This window comes from Pelodiscus sinensis, chromosome 6, assembly GCF_052426305.1.
Source record: "Pelodiscus sinensis isolate ZL-2025 chromosome 6, ASM5242630v1, whole genome shotgun sequence".
In the NCBI taxonomy this organism is placed as follows: domain Eukaryota; kingdom Metazoa; phylum Chordata; order Testudines; family Trionychidae; genus Pelodiscus; species Pelodiscus sinensis.
Window position 1 is genome coordinate 88,634,220 of NC_143057.1, and position 15,082 is coordinate 88,649,301.

Sequence of the window (15,082 nt, forward strand, 5' to 3'; positions counted from 1 at the left end):
CTAACTACTTTCTAAATGTTCAAGGAGCATGTGATACCATGATTTCTCTGCAAGCTTTGTACCATAGCTTGGAAGTTAACTAAAAACACAGTTAACTAAGTTGATGGCTCTTGTTAAGGTAGCAAGACAACATCTAAAAGTGATTTGAAAGGATATGTCATCCCATGACCAGTTAGATTGTTACCTCTTACTTCTATCCTGCCGAGACTATGTAGATATTCTTTACAAAGCAGTCACCATGGTATTTAAACACCAAATGTACGAGTAGGTCTATGTTGTCCTATTCTGAGTGTATTCTTGGTCTGGTAGTCTGCAATAGGATTCTTTTGGAGAGATGTCTATAGAAGGGAAGAGTCACTAGCTAAAATTTTGCCAAGTCTGTATTTTGTGACTCTGGAAATGTATGGTAGGTGATGGAGTATTTTTGGAATACTTTCTTTCTCCTTTCAGGTTAAAAAAAATGGTTGTATTGTTTACTTGTAATTGATCATCTTTCCAATTATATAATTTTTTCAGAGTGGTCTTTGTCAGTCCTGGCCATTTTGGTTAGGATCGGAACCACAGTGGCCCTTCAAATCTTGATTCCAAATAAGAAAAGTGAAGTGTGTGCAAGAGTGGGGAAAAAAACATCTTCAAAGAATCGTGAAAGCCATTTAACAATCTTTAAAACTGATTTGGCCCAAAAGTGATAAACCTTTTGATGTGGCCAGTGATAAGTTTTCAGTGTAAGCAGGCTGCCTCTTTTAAATTACAGTGTCTCTTGAAGAGTTCCTGGTTCACACTGGGGAACTTTTTTGCACAAGCTATTGTAAATAGACACAGATAGACATGCTCCTTGGTCTGAAAAACTTACAGCTTATGAAGACAAGTGTTCTACAAATGATAGGGAAGTGGGATGCAATGAAGTACATAGATTTTATATACATAGATTTTTGCAATCATAATACTCATTGAGCGCAGGTGATAATTACACAACATCCTAGTGATAACCATTGCAGAATAGTGATAGAAATGTAGCCGTGTTAGTCTGATGTAGCTGAAACAAAAAACAGGACTATGTAGCATTTTAAAGACTAACAACATGGTTTGTTAGGTGATGAGCTTTCGTGGGCCAGACCCACTTCCTCAGATCAAATAGTGGAAGAAAATTGTCACAACCATATATACCAAAGGATACAATTAAAAAAATGAACACATATGAAAAGGACAAATCAAATTTCAGAACAGAAGGGAGACGGGGGAGGGAGGTAAATATCTGTGAGCTAATGATATTAGAGGTGATAATTGGGGAAGCTATCTTTGTAATGGGTAAGATAATTACAGTCTTTATTCAAACTTAGGCTTAAAGTGTCAAATTTAAGCATGCATGAATGATAGTTCAGAGGATTCTCTTTCAAGTGTAGTCTTAAAAGGCCTTTGATGCAGGTAATCAAGTCGTTGAGACAATGTCCTTTCTGGTTGAAATGGCACTGTTTTTTCTTTGTGATCCTGTCTAATATCTGTTTTGTGGGCATTGATCCTTTGGTGAAGTGTCTGAGACGTTTGTCCAATGTACATAGCAGACGGACACTTTTGGCACATGATAGCATAAATTATATTTCTGGATGCGCAGGAATATGTGTTCTTGATCTTATAACTCACTTGGTTAGGTCCAATAATGGTATCAGCAGAGTGAATATGTGGACAAAGCTGGCAACGGGGTTTGTTGCAAGGGAAGGTACCAGGGTTGGTATTAGTGTGGTATGTCCTGTGGTTGTTGGTAAAAATCATCTTACCTCAACCCACCGGATAATATTGCTAACCTTTCCAGCTATAAACTCAATCCAGCAGAAGAGTCTGTCTTATCCCGGGGTCTCTCTTTCTGCCCCACGTCCCCCCCCAAACTGGATACAATTTTTTGGTGACCTTGAGGCTTTTTTTCGCCGCCTCCGCCTCAAAGAATATTTCCAAACCACCAATGAACATCAATCTGACCTACCAGATCCCCCCTATCAACACCAAAGGAAGAATAATTCTATATGGACTCCCCCTGACGGTTGGAATTACAATCTGGATTTCTATATACAAAGCTTCTGCAACAACTCACAGACTGACATTATTCGCAAACGACAGACAATCTCAGCTGCGCTGAACACCATGCCATCCAGACTCTCAAAAACAACCTGGACATTATAATCAAACCAGCTGACCAAAGGGGTGCTGTGGTCATTATGAATAAGGCCGACCACAACCAGGAGGCAACCAGACAACTCTCCAACACCACATTTTACAAACCTCTCTCCTCTGATCCCACCTTGGAATACCAAAAGAAATTACTCTGTCTCCTTAAAAGCCTCCCTACAGCTACTCGGGAACAAATCCACACAGAAACACCTTCTGACCCCCGACCAGGATTGTTCTATCTGCTTTTCAAAATCCATAAACCTGGACACCCCGGATGTCCCATCATCTCTGGTATTGGCACGCTCACTACTGATGGTTTATCCAGCTATGTAGACTCTCTTCTCAAACCCTACGCAACCAACACTCCCAGCTATCTCCGAGATACTACTGACTTCCTAAGGAAACTACAAAATATCGATAACCTTCCTGATAACACCATCCTTGCCACCATGGATGTAGAAGCTCTATACACCAACATCCCACATGAAGAAGGATTACAAGCAATTAGAAACACTATCCCAGAGGACACCACTGCCAGTCTGATAGCAGACCTATGTAACTTTGTTCTCACCCACAATTATTTCCAGTCTGAGAACAAATTATACCTCCAGATCAGTGGCACAGCCATGGGTACACGCATGGCCCCACAGTATGCTAATATCTTTATGGCTGACCTAGAACAACGTTTCCTCAACTCCTGTCCCCTTTTATGCCTTCTCTACTTACGCTACATCGATGATATCTTTATGATCTGGACGCATGGCCAAGAAACACTGGAGACATTCCACAGAGATTTCAACAATCTACACCCCACCATCAATGTTAGCCTGAACCATTCTACGCGAGACATCCATTTCTTGGACCCCACAGTACAAATCAGCAATGGAAAATTAGACACCACTCTCTACAGAAAACCCACTGACTCATACAGTTACCTACATGCTTCCAGCTCCCATCCAGAACACACCATACGATCCATCATCTATAGCCAAGCCCTTCGATACAACCGCATTTGCTCTAATCCCACTGACAGAGACCAGAAACTTCAGGATCTCTACCAAGCATTTAAAAACCTCAACTACCCACCCAGAGAAATAAAAAAGCAAATTGAAGGAGCCAGCCGAATACCTAGAAACCATCTACTTCAAGACAGACCCAAGAAAACCAACAATAGAACACCACTTGTCATCACCTACAGCCCCCAACTTAAACCTGTCCAACACATTATCAATAAACTACAGCCTATACTGGAACAGGATACTAAACTCCGAGAGGCTCTGGGAGACAGACCCATAGTCTCCTATAGACAACCACCTAACCTCAAGATGATTCTTACCAACAACCACAGGACATACCACACTAATACCAACCCTGGCACCTTCCCTTGCAACAAACCCCGTTGCCAGCTTTGTCCACATATTCACTCTGCTGATGCCATTATTGGACCTAACCAAGTGAGTTAAAAGATCAAGAACACACATTCCTGCGCATCTAGAAATATAATTTATGCTATCATGTGCCAAAAGTGTCCGTCTGCTATGTACATTGGACAAACGTCTCAGACACTTCACCAAAGGATCAATGCCCACAAAACAGATATTAGACAGGATCACAAAGAAAAAACAGTTTCTTGCCATTTCTACCAGAAAGGACATTGTCTCAATGACTTGATTACCTGCATCCTGCTTCAAAGGCCTTTTAAGACTACACTTGAAAGAGAATCCTCTGAACTGTCATTCATGCATGCTTAAATTTGACACTTTAAGCCTAAGTTTGAATAAAGACTGTAATTATCTTACCCATTACAAAGATAGCTTCCCCAATTATCACCTCTAATATCATTAGCTCATAGATATTTACCTCCCTCCCCCGTCTCCCTTCTGTTCTGAAATTTGATTTGTCCTTTTCATATGTGTTCATTTTTTTTTAATTGTATCCTTTGGTATATATAGTTGTGACAATTTTCTTCCACTATTTGATCTGAGGAAGTGGGTCTGGCCCACGAAAGCTCATCACCTAATAAACCATCCTGTTAGTCTTTAAAGTGCTACATCGTTCTACATCGTCCTGTTTTTTGATTCATAACCATTGCACTTATTTATGGGAAACTCCTAGAAACTTAATGTGTGTGTTGCTGTCTCTTAATATTAAGCAGCTGGAAATGAGTTGGAGAAGCAGAATCATGTGATGAGGCAGTTCCACAAGGAGCATCAACAGTTCACAGACAATAGCGTGGGTACTTTTTTACCTATATTAGATCAACTTCCTATGCTAAAAAGTTGAGGGGGTTGTGCCTCTGGATATATGAATAGCAAGAAACAGTTAAATTCCTAATGTTTTATTTCTGCGAGGTTAACTAGTGCACAACTGTTGATCACACATTTAGTAGGAGGAAAACAAGTAGGACACACCTTCTTTCCAGTGGTGAGAGAAGGGCAGGGGGGGCAGTTGCCCCCGGGCGCCATGCTGGGGGTGCAGTTGTCCCCAGGTGCCACTCTGGGTGGGGCGCCAGTTTAGCTGCTGGGCCATTTGCTCCCTGAAGACAAGCCACTGAGGCAGGACTGGAATGCCATCCACTGGTTGCACAGTGGATGGGGTGATGTCCGTTAGTGACACCCCTTCGTCTTACTGGTGTGTCCATGACCCATCCAGAAACACCCGGTTTTTGCACCCCCTCCTCCCCCAATTTTGCTTATCTCACCACGAGTGAGAAACAATGGTCTGGCTGGGTGGTGGCAGCAGGCACTTCAAAGGCCTGCCCCGGAGACCAGTACCCCTGGCTTGGGAGCTGCTGCTGCCTCTGCTGAGCAGTTCTGCGCAGTTTTGCTTTTTGTCCCCTCTCCCTGTGCACGTACCCTCACTACACCACTGCTTTTTTCCTTTTTTTTTAACTTTATTTTAGCTACAAAAGTTCTAGTAACGAGGTATAGCGGAAGAAGAAAAAAAAGCAAATATTTCGTTTACCAGTAAAATGGAGTCAGTCTTTCTCCCTAGCACAATCAGATCTCTGTTCTTTTTCACTTTTCCCTTTATCCACCATGATACTAGGGAAATCTTTCGACCTATGGCTTGAGTTTATTTTATAAGTACACACATTTATTGAGCTTTAAGCTTCCTACAAAAAAAGGTCTATCTGCACTGTCTTTTAAGGAAAAGAGGAACTCAAATGACAAATGTGATTACTGACCAGCAACATTTCCCCCCTTAATAGCCCTAGACTCATGATGTATGATGCAAAGTGAATGAAAATATCTTGAGCACTCAGATGTCTCAGATTTGCTTCCTTTTCTGTCATGACAGAATGCTGGGAAATCTCCAAGATGTCATAGAAATAAGATAGCTCCTTCATATCCCTAAACGCCCACAAGTAAAGGAAAACTTGAGCATTAAAACAGCTGTGATCTTATTCTTAGCAACCCAATTAGTCATTGTAACATTCGTTTTGAAAATATGAAAGTCCTGTTGCTGAGAATTCTGCATGTCTAATTCTCAGTTGCAAAAACAAAGGGTATCTTAACAATTGTTCTCCTATGAAGCCCAGTTTTGAGTTCTAGATGCTAAACTTGGTTATCACTTTCCTTTAAGGAATGGTATAAATTAACTGTTTTAAAAACATGCTGATGGTGTGATATTATAGCTTTATTGCTATAAGTGGCTACCTACCAGATCTGCCGCTCAATAAATATTGAGCGGGGTACAAATGTTAAATGGAAACTCAACTGTTTTGTTTTTTCTCTATTTACGTTTAAGCCCGTATGAGATGGAAGATAAATATTTGCCCCATTATTTATGTTCTTTGTATGTGTCTTGTCTTGCTCCCCCATCCCCACTCCTTCCACCCTGTCAGGGTTTTATGAAAGTTGAAATTATGTGTTTATTTGTTAGTTCGCTAACATCACCAATGTCCACATGGCTTTAGAACACTGTTAGATGTGGTGTATGGAGGAAATAGCACAGAACATAATTTCTGTAGACTTTTTACCAGCAATGGCTACTGGATATGTGGGATATCTTATTTTATTTTTAGTTACTTTTGATAACATAACATGGCAATTTTATATCTAAAATATTGTGTACTTATCTAAAACCTGGAAGACATCCCCTGCCATGTTATAATCGTATTAGGATAGATCCATGTACTTGAGTTAAGTTATGGTTATCTTTTTTGGAGTCTAGATAATAGTGCCTAAAATAATGAATTAACATGAACTTTAAATCCAGAATTCAGCTGACACAGAAGTCATCTTATGTTTTATTCTACAAATAGCAATATGGTGTTAACACTTTCACTTAACTAATAACTTTCATATTATAAAATGTACAACAATAATATAAAATTTATGCAGTAACTTTAATTTCGCAAAGTACATGAAAGTGAAATTCAGGGTAAACTCCTTTGTCATGGACTTTCAGTCCACACCTTTGGTGTTACTGATACAATATTGTTTTCTGTGAATTATGTGAATCACAGCAACTTTAAACTTTTTTTTTATAGCCCTACCTGAACCCATCCTTCCATCCCTCCAAAAAAATTACCCAGTAAGTGTTTCTTATAAATTATTATTACATAATATTTTGTGTATAAAACTGATTATCTACAATATAAATGCAAATACTTAAATCATTATTGGGTAAAAATAAAAATAGTTTATGAGCACGGTCATTGGCACACTCAGTCTTTCTGCACACAAATGAAATAGTGTTTTCTGCTGGTTCTGACCATTCCTTTTTTCTTGTGAACCATTTCAGTTACTTACAAGATCAATTTTTAATACAGGATCAGAAAATATGCTGTATTGTTGATAGGAGCTGCTCACTTAATTCACCATATACAGTGCTGAAAATTTATCAGTTGCATATATTTGTCTGATGTAGCATTCTGCTTGCTATTTCTTAATACTGCTTCCAGCAGCGCTTTCATTCTTGTTGTCTGTCAGCAGCAGGAAAGGCAAGAGAGAGCCAACTGTCTAGTCATTGAGTCACTTGGATCCTTCATTTGATCAAATTTTTAGACCAGCAGGGAACAAACACTGCATATTTAATATGAAGGATTGTGTGTGACCTTCCCATGAATTTAGGCTTCAGTTCCATTCAAGGTTTGTGTGTGCATGTGAATACTTACTGGTATGCCCAGGCAGTGTCCTGCAGATTTCCTGTAGAATTACTTTACGTAAGGGCGACTTTTTAGGATCAAGGAAATTGGTGACACACTCCAACTGAATTTTTCCTGCCCTTTTACAGATATTCAATTGGAAAAGAAAAGAAGTTACTGAGTGACTATATTTTGTTTACGTGGTTCAGACACATTCATTATTCCTTTCTTCCTTCCAGTTTTTTTGTGTATCACCCATTTTGTATTTCTCCTGAACCATCTGTCTTTTCTCCTCCAACTATGCCTTTGTATTCTTTGCTCCTTGTTTCTCTTGTCTGTTTCTGATAACATCACTCAGTCTTTTTTCTTGGTCTGTTTATACTTTATTATGATACTGATTATGACAGTTAGCTGTCCTGGTTTTGCTGAATCAACCCTTCAGAAAACCATGCTTGCTACCATCACACACTGACAGAAAGAGCTGTTTTCAAAGTTGCTGACTCTACAGCAGGAAGACATAGATATCTGGCTCTCATAGAGCAGTTTTTATTCACAGTAGTCCACAGTGAGCCATTACACACAATTAAGATTAACAAGAAATAGTGGAAAACTTTGTAATAGTGTACAAAATTCAGAATTTGCAATTCTGTTTTTAATCTGTTGACTCAATAGCTATCATATGCCTTTAAAGGTATATATTATTTTTACATTGTGTTTTTATTCTTTAGAAAAATACTACTATCTCCTCTCAAGATTTACTTTTTTGGTATTGCATTACATCTGAAGGTTTTAGCCTTTTTTGTAAATGTCATTGCCTGTATAGTTAAATATAACTGAACTTGCCTTAACTTGCAACATTGTCATAAGTATTGCAGTTCATGTGAAATTTAGTAGTCATTTTTATAAGGATATATTTTTAAGTGTCACTGACTCTTACAATTTGTTCCTTATTAAAAAAAAATCATTTGAACATGTTTCAGTTATGCAGTGTTGTCATAGCTATGTTGATTTCAGGATATTAGAGACACAAGGCAGGTCAGGTGATTGGAGCAACTTCTGTTAGTGATAGAGGTAAACTATTGAGCTTACACTGAGCTCTTCTTCAGGACAGTACAAGCTTGAAAACTTGTCTGTCTCGCCAACCGAAGTTGGTCCAATAAAAGATATTCCCTCACCCCCTGTTTCTCAGGTTTATTTGGAAGATGTTCACTTGGTAGACTTGCCAAAGTGGTTGAACTTTCCTAGGAAAACATACAGCAACCTGCAAACTGTATTGTGGGAATGCATCTGTTTCAGTATGAAGGCATTACAATTTGTTCAACACATTAAAACTGTGTTCAAGTGGCAGTAATTTCATAGATAGGCGCTAGGGATGTAATTCTATAGTTGTTTAAAAGGCTCATGCTTATTGGTTAGCCAATCGGTTACCATAATGGTTACACACAGAGTCTCAGCCCCTCTTCTGGGGAGCTGTGTGTGTAGCTGGGAGCCAGTATGCTCCGGGGGCTAACTAAAAGTTGGCTGCCAAGGAGCGGAGATGTAGCTGGAAGCTGGTGCACGCTGGGGAGCTGGCTATTTGACAAGCTCCACAGTAAAAGCTTTATACTGCAGAGCCCACAGCATGTAACCATGTAACTCCTAATAGGCACGTGCACCCCTAATAGAGATCCCTAATAGGCACCTGCATTTGATGTAGCAGTGGAGAATTCTATGGTTAATAGCCATTACAATTACTCTTTTTTTGATTAATTTATGATTATATAGTACCATAAGATGCAATAATATTCAAATCAAAATCTTGTATTAAAGTAAGAAATGCTAGAACATTCAAAGTATATTTCTGGCTCCACCTTCTCCACTAAGAATGTAGTTATTTAAGTAATAAATTATTGATTTGAAAACTGTAACTCCTATACATTAGATAAACTACAAATTAGAATGAAAATAAGGAACACCCTACAAAAAACTTGAACATAATGCTCAAGTGCATTATGTCATCACTAAACAGTAGGGCTGTCCATTAATGGCAGTAGTTAACTTAAGTCAACTTGAGCTAATTAACTTGACTTAAAAATTAATTGGGATTAATTACTATCATAATCTCATTGGTAAACAATAATAGAACAACAATTGAACTTTTTAATACATTTTTGGATGTTTTCTACATTTAAAAATATATTGATTTTAATTGCAATATATTGATTTTTCTATTAAAGTACAGTGCTCATTTTTTCTTAAAATAGTTTGCACTGTGAAAAAGACGAACCAAAGTAATCATATTTTTCAATTCACCTCATACAAGTAAAGGCTTGCAATCTCTTTATCACTGAAGTTCAACTTACAAATGTAGACTTTTTTGTGTTACATAACTGTACTCAACAAAGCAATGTAAAACTGTAGGGCCTACAAGTTTGCTTAGGCCTACTTCTTGTTCAGCCAGTCACCAAGACAAACAGCTTTGTTTACAATTACTGGAGATATTACAGTGTCACCTGATAGAAGTGTTTGCATTTGGAATGTTAAAATGATTTTATTAAAGCAAATGCAATAAAAATTACTGAAAATTTCAGTGATTTACACTGAGTGGAGTTGGCTGCTACCTGCCCTTTTCCCCTTAGCTGCTGCTTCTGATATAGAGGCAATGGGGGAGAGGGAAGGGCCTGCGTGTAATCCTTTACACGTGTACAGTTTTGCATCCCCAGTTTTCATGGTACTGTTGTCGCCGCTTTTCCAAGGTATTTATGTACATATGTTAAACATCTATATGTCCCTTCATTCTTCAGACCTTTTTAGAAGTTGTGTTTCCATGCTGATAATGCTCATTCAAAAATAAGTTAATTAAATTTGCAACTGAACTCCTTAGGATAAAATTGTATGTCTCTTGCTCTGTAGTTTTACGCGCATTCTGCCATTGTGTTATGGCAGTCTCACATGACATTTTAAGCACTTACCTCCTATTCCCCCCCCCAAGGCCACTACCTCACCTTAAGGGTCTAGGCACCTAGTTAATGGAGCCATGCCTGTGAGCCACTAATTAGGTGGGCAGCTCTTCATTCTCTCATGTGCAGCCACCCTTAGAAGAAATTATCTGCCAACCACTTGTATGGGAAGCTTGCAGCTGGCAGAGAGCTGACATTCACACCTCTTAGTTTTGGAGGAATGCTGGGTCATAGAACATGAGTTCTGGTGCTTCCTAGCTGGCAGACACCATAGTCCGATGCATAAATTAGCACACCTCTGAAGCTGCCCCTTAGACTCCTTTAATCTGCACTAGGGATGTAAAAGAGTAGTCAATTAGTTGACTACCCAATACGCCTTGGCTATATATATCAGAGGCAGCAAGAGTGGGAAAGTAGGAGCCAGTGCTGGCGGGAGCTGACTTAAAGGCTGGTTCCCCCCAGCTAGGGATGTTAAATATCGGTTAATTGAATAGTTGACAAACCTCATGATTTTTTATCGGTTAGTTGACTATTCTAAAGTCCCCAAGGATGAGGCCGGCAGCCAGTGCACTCCATCCCCGTTCCTGTGGAGCCCCATGCCACTTCGTGCTGCTGCATCTCTATCCGGCGTGAGCTGGTTCACGAGGGTAGCCAATTTAAAAACCAGCTCCCCTCGCAGACTGGCTGCCTGTCACCCCTCATTGCTGCACAGTGTGGGGTGGCAGCAGCAGCCCCTGTCCTGGGAGGGGCAGGTGGATGAGCTCCCAGACCCTATGTGAGCTGGAACTGAACCAGGCTGCCTGCCCACCTGGCTCCTAATACACTTTAGATGCAGAGCCACAACAGGGATAGGTCCCAGACCTGGCTTGAGCCAGGACTGAATCAGGGTGCTGGCCAGCCTGCTAAAAAACTTACTGGTGGGGGGAAATGCATGTAGTCTATAGCATTAACCTATAAGCTTTTGTTATTGTTAATAGACTACACTGTTGCATCCCAACTCTGTTTCTGTACTTCTGTCCCCTGAAATCAAATCCTGTACCCTTACGAATCCTGCACCATTTCTCACTATGCCTCCTTCTCTGATCTCTTGCCCCCCCCCCTTTTTTTTTCTAAGAATATAACATTTTAGATACAGCTTTCCTCCCCTCATCAGTCAGCTGTAAGTGCAAACTGCTTAGGAAATAGGAGTTATCCATAGCTATTCAGTTTGGCTGGGTGTCCATCCGTAAAATGGATAATGATACTTCTCTGCTTTGCAGGGGTGCGATGAAGATGAATATGTTAAAGACTGATTGACCCTCAAATACTATGGCGATGAGGGCTATATAAATACTGTAGGTAAATGGTCACTACCCTGAACAGCTTCTGGTTTGAATAGGCAAGATGGTGGGGTGGGAGAAAAGGACAATAATACTGCCCGTTTTGTAGAAGATGAGTTTAGGAATGCAGAGGTTAAGTGACTTGCTAAGTCTCTTGCACCCTTGTGAGAGCAAGGAGCAAGCTACAGTGAAGGGCTGACTGAAGTCTTATGTTATGGATCAGCTGTGGAAGCATAGCTGGGGAGCTCCTCTTCCTTCACTTGTTTCTCTGCCTGTGCTGTAAGTTGATTTAGGAAGACACTTGTGTTGGCTTCCCTTTTCATAAATTAATTATAATGAATAACGCTTATTTTTTTAACGCTATATTATTCTGGAGATTTTGGACATGCATTTAGAAATGTGACGAGAGAGATGAAGAAAAGGTGGGATTGGAAGCCTAAGTTTCTAAATGGAGCAAAATGCAGGACAATGTAGCACTCTTTCTAAATGGAGACACTTAAACTTGTAGTCAGTTCTAAGCCAATAGATAGACTTGTCACTTGGTTAAAAATTCAGTTGTTAGCTTAAGTGTTGTGAGCTTGTTGACACATACTCCTTTCAAACATAAAGGAATATAATCCTCTCTGTGAGTGCAGATGTCATAATGCAACCTTAATTATAGGTCAGTACTAGGGATGTTAAATATTGGTTGATTGAATAGTCGAGTAACTTCATGAAATTTTATCAGTTAGTCAACTACTGTATAGTCCCCAGGGGCAGGGCCGGCAGCCACTGTATCAGAGGTAGCAGCGCTGGGTGCCAGGCGGGAGCTGGTCCACGAGGGGAGCCAGTTTAAAAAGCAGCTCCCCTTGCGGACTGGCTGCCTGTCACCTTGTGCAGCTGCTTCTGAGAGAATGGCAGCAGCGTGGAGTGGCAGCAGCCCCTGTCTAGGGGGCGTCTGAGCTCTTGGACCCAGTGCAAGCCAGAACTGAGCTAGGCTACCTGCCCATCTGGCTCTTAATACACTTGAATTCAGAGCTGAAACAGGAGTAGGTCCCGAATCCAGTGTGAGCCAGGACTGAGCCGGGTTGCCTGCCCGCCTGGCTCTTAATACACTTTAAATGCAGATCCTCAGCAGGGGTAGGTCCCAGATCTGTTGCAAGCTAGGACTGAGCCAGGCTGGCCAGCCTGCTAAAAAAATTACTGGCAGGGAGAGGAGCAGAGGAAAATGTGTGTAGTCTATAGCATTAACCTATAAGCTTTTGCTTATTGGACTATACTATTACATCCGTAGTCAGTACCAGTCCCATTATAATTAAAGAAAATTGTATTAGTCACCCTACTAGATAAGAGTAAGCATTGTACTATGGCACTGTAACAGTACTATAGATTGAAACTCTCTTAAGCAGGACTGTGGATATTCCAGGACCAGAGAATCCCAGTGGACGGCTAGCACCTGGGAGCTGGCAGGGCAGTGGGAGCCCCCTGGCAGGGCAGCGGGGCTGCCCAGCACAGCACTGAGAGCCTGGTACACAAATGCAGTGGGGTTCCTGGGAGTTTGGTGTACACACAGGCCGCGGGTAAGATTGCCAGGTGTCCAGGTTTGAACCATATAGTCCAGTATTTGAGCTTTCTGTTCAGGAAACAAATTGAGAAAATATAAATGAGAAAATATAAATGTCCAGTATTTTCTAAATAAGATGTCATGTAGATTGTGATGTAATGTCAAGTGCGTCTGGTATTTTTGTTGAAACCATCTAGCAAACCTAGTGGCAGGGCTGCCTTGCACGACAGTGGGAGCCCAGTGAGTAGAGGCAGTGGGGCTGCCCAGTGGGGCAGCAGGTACTGGGCATAACAGCAGGAGCCCACTATGCAGAGGTGGCAGGGCTGCCCTGTAGGGCAGCGGGGGCTGACAGAGCATTGAGGCCTATGAGAATGGGGAGCCAGCTGGGAGGGCAGTGGTTGGGCTAGGGCTGGAAGGGGCTGGCGGCAGGGGGTTATCTCTGGTCCAGCAAATGGCCATCTCTGGTCCAGCAAAATCCCTCATCTGGGACAAGGGTGCTGGACCTGGGAGGTCTTACATACATACATACATACATACATACACATATATATATATATATATATATATATATATATATATATATATATATATGATTTTGCTATTCACACTAATATTATGCAAATGTGATACAAAACTTAATTGGTTGCTATATTACTGGTTTGTAGAATACTTGGTTTATATTGGCACTCTTGTTAATAGCCCTTGTGTACAAAATATTTTTTCAAGCATATTACTTGTTTAAACTTCTTGATTTAGTCGTCTTATTCAGTCTCTTGTTAGAATATTAGATCATGCATGTAATTCCAAATCGTAATGGGTAATAGGCAATCAATATTCTAGTAAAAATGTGACTAACTCCCTATGACTTTATCTATGCACAAACTGGTACTCTGCACCAAATCCACTGAAGAATTAGTTAAGCTTCACTCTGCTTAATGTGGGCACATTCTACTTTTTCACTGCGGGCAGTGAGAAGCTCACAGAAGATAAGGTGACCTACTTAAGTTTCATCCTGTTGTAATTCTTTATTGCACTGCAACTTCACTAGCTGTGTACTCTTTAGCTTCAGATTGAGCCCTAAATAAAGTATGTTTGTGAAGGAAGGACAAGCAAAGAGGTTTTTTCAAATGATGAGCTAGAGGAGTCTGTTTTCCCTAACTTTCAATGGCTAAACACTAGGAAAACATACTATAGCTGTGTAACACTCCTGTATCTAAGAAAATTAACATTGAGCTTCAGCATTTGACTGACTAATCAGTATCTCTCTGTGATAGGATTACATGCTCTACAAATACTTTTGCAGAATAATATTTTGTTCACTGAAGGTAAACTGCCAGCAAAACAATGGAGACTGAAAGGAGTTGGAATCTAAAAAAACATGATTGTTTCAGCCAATCAGTACCAAATGTTTTAGTGCTTACATAGCCTGGAGGAACATTTCCCCATCCCGAAAATGCAAAACGTATACCCAGAAGATGACAATTTTACTGCAAAATTTCAGGATCACTTAGGGTTCCTTTATACTTAAAATATTACAGAGGCACAGCTGTACATCCACAGTGTTTCACAGTGTTTCACTGTGGATGTTATCTACGCAGATGGAAGGGATTCTGCAGTTGGTATTAGTAATTCACCTCCCTTAGAGGTGGTAGCTAGATCAATGGAAGCATTCTTGTCTATGTGAGGACATAGATTGGTTTAGGCTGCTCAGGAGTGTGGATTTTTTATACATCTCACCAGTTTCACTAAACCTGATTGTCTAGTATTGATCAGCTATGAGTCTAACTTAGTCTTTTCAAGGCTGCACGATATATTACATCCATGTCATATCTGCACCATATAATAAATATAATATAATATACTGTTTAGTCTTTTGAGTCATTAATTCTTAGGCTAAATCCTCAAGAAGATACTTGTAATGATTCTTTCCTAGAAATGTCCATATACTAAGAACATTGTCTTATGTAGTTAGGATTCAAAAAGTCTTTTACAAGTTGAAAACACATTTATGACTCAGTTCAAGATG

The 15,082-nt window shown here is 40.2% G+C and overlaps 1 protein-coding gene across 10 annotated transcripts in view; it reads left to right on the plus strand.

Annotated features, from left to right (window-relative positions):
• TENT2 (terminal nucleotidyltransferase 2) overlaps nucleotides 1–15,082 on the plus strand; it is an 81,064-nt gene that overhangs the window by 30,865 nt on the left and 35,117 nt on the right. For 7 of the 10 annotated variants that reach the window (XM_075932335.2, XM_089779368.1, XM_075932334.2 and 4 more), the window contains exon 11: nucleotides 4,316–4,395. In XM_075932335.2, coding sequence (XP_075788450.1) covers nucleotides 4,316–4,395 — 80 coding nt within the window. Of the gene's footprint in view, nucleotides 1–4,315; nucleotides 4,396–6,658; nucleotides 6,703–15,082 lie in introns of all 10 variants that reach the window. The other 3 variants (XM_075932339.2, XM_075932340.2, XR_012904874.2) reach the window with 2 other exon arrangements.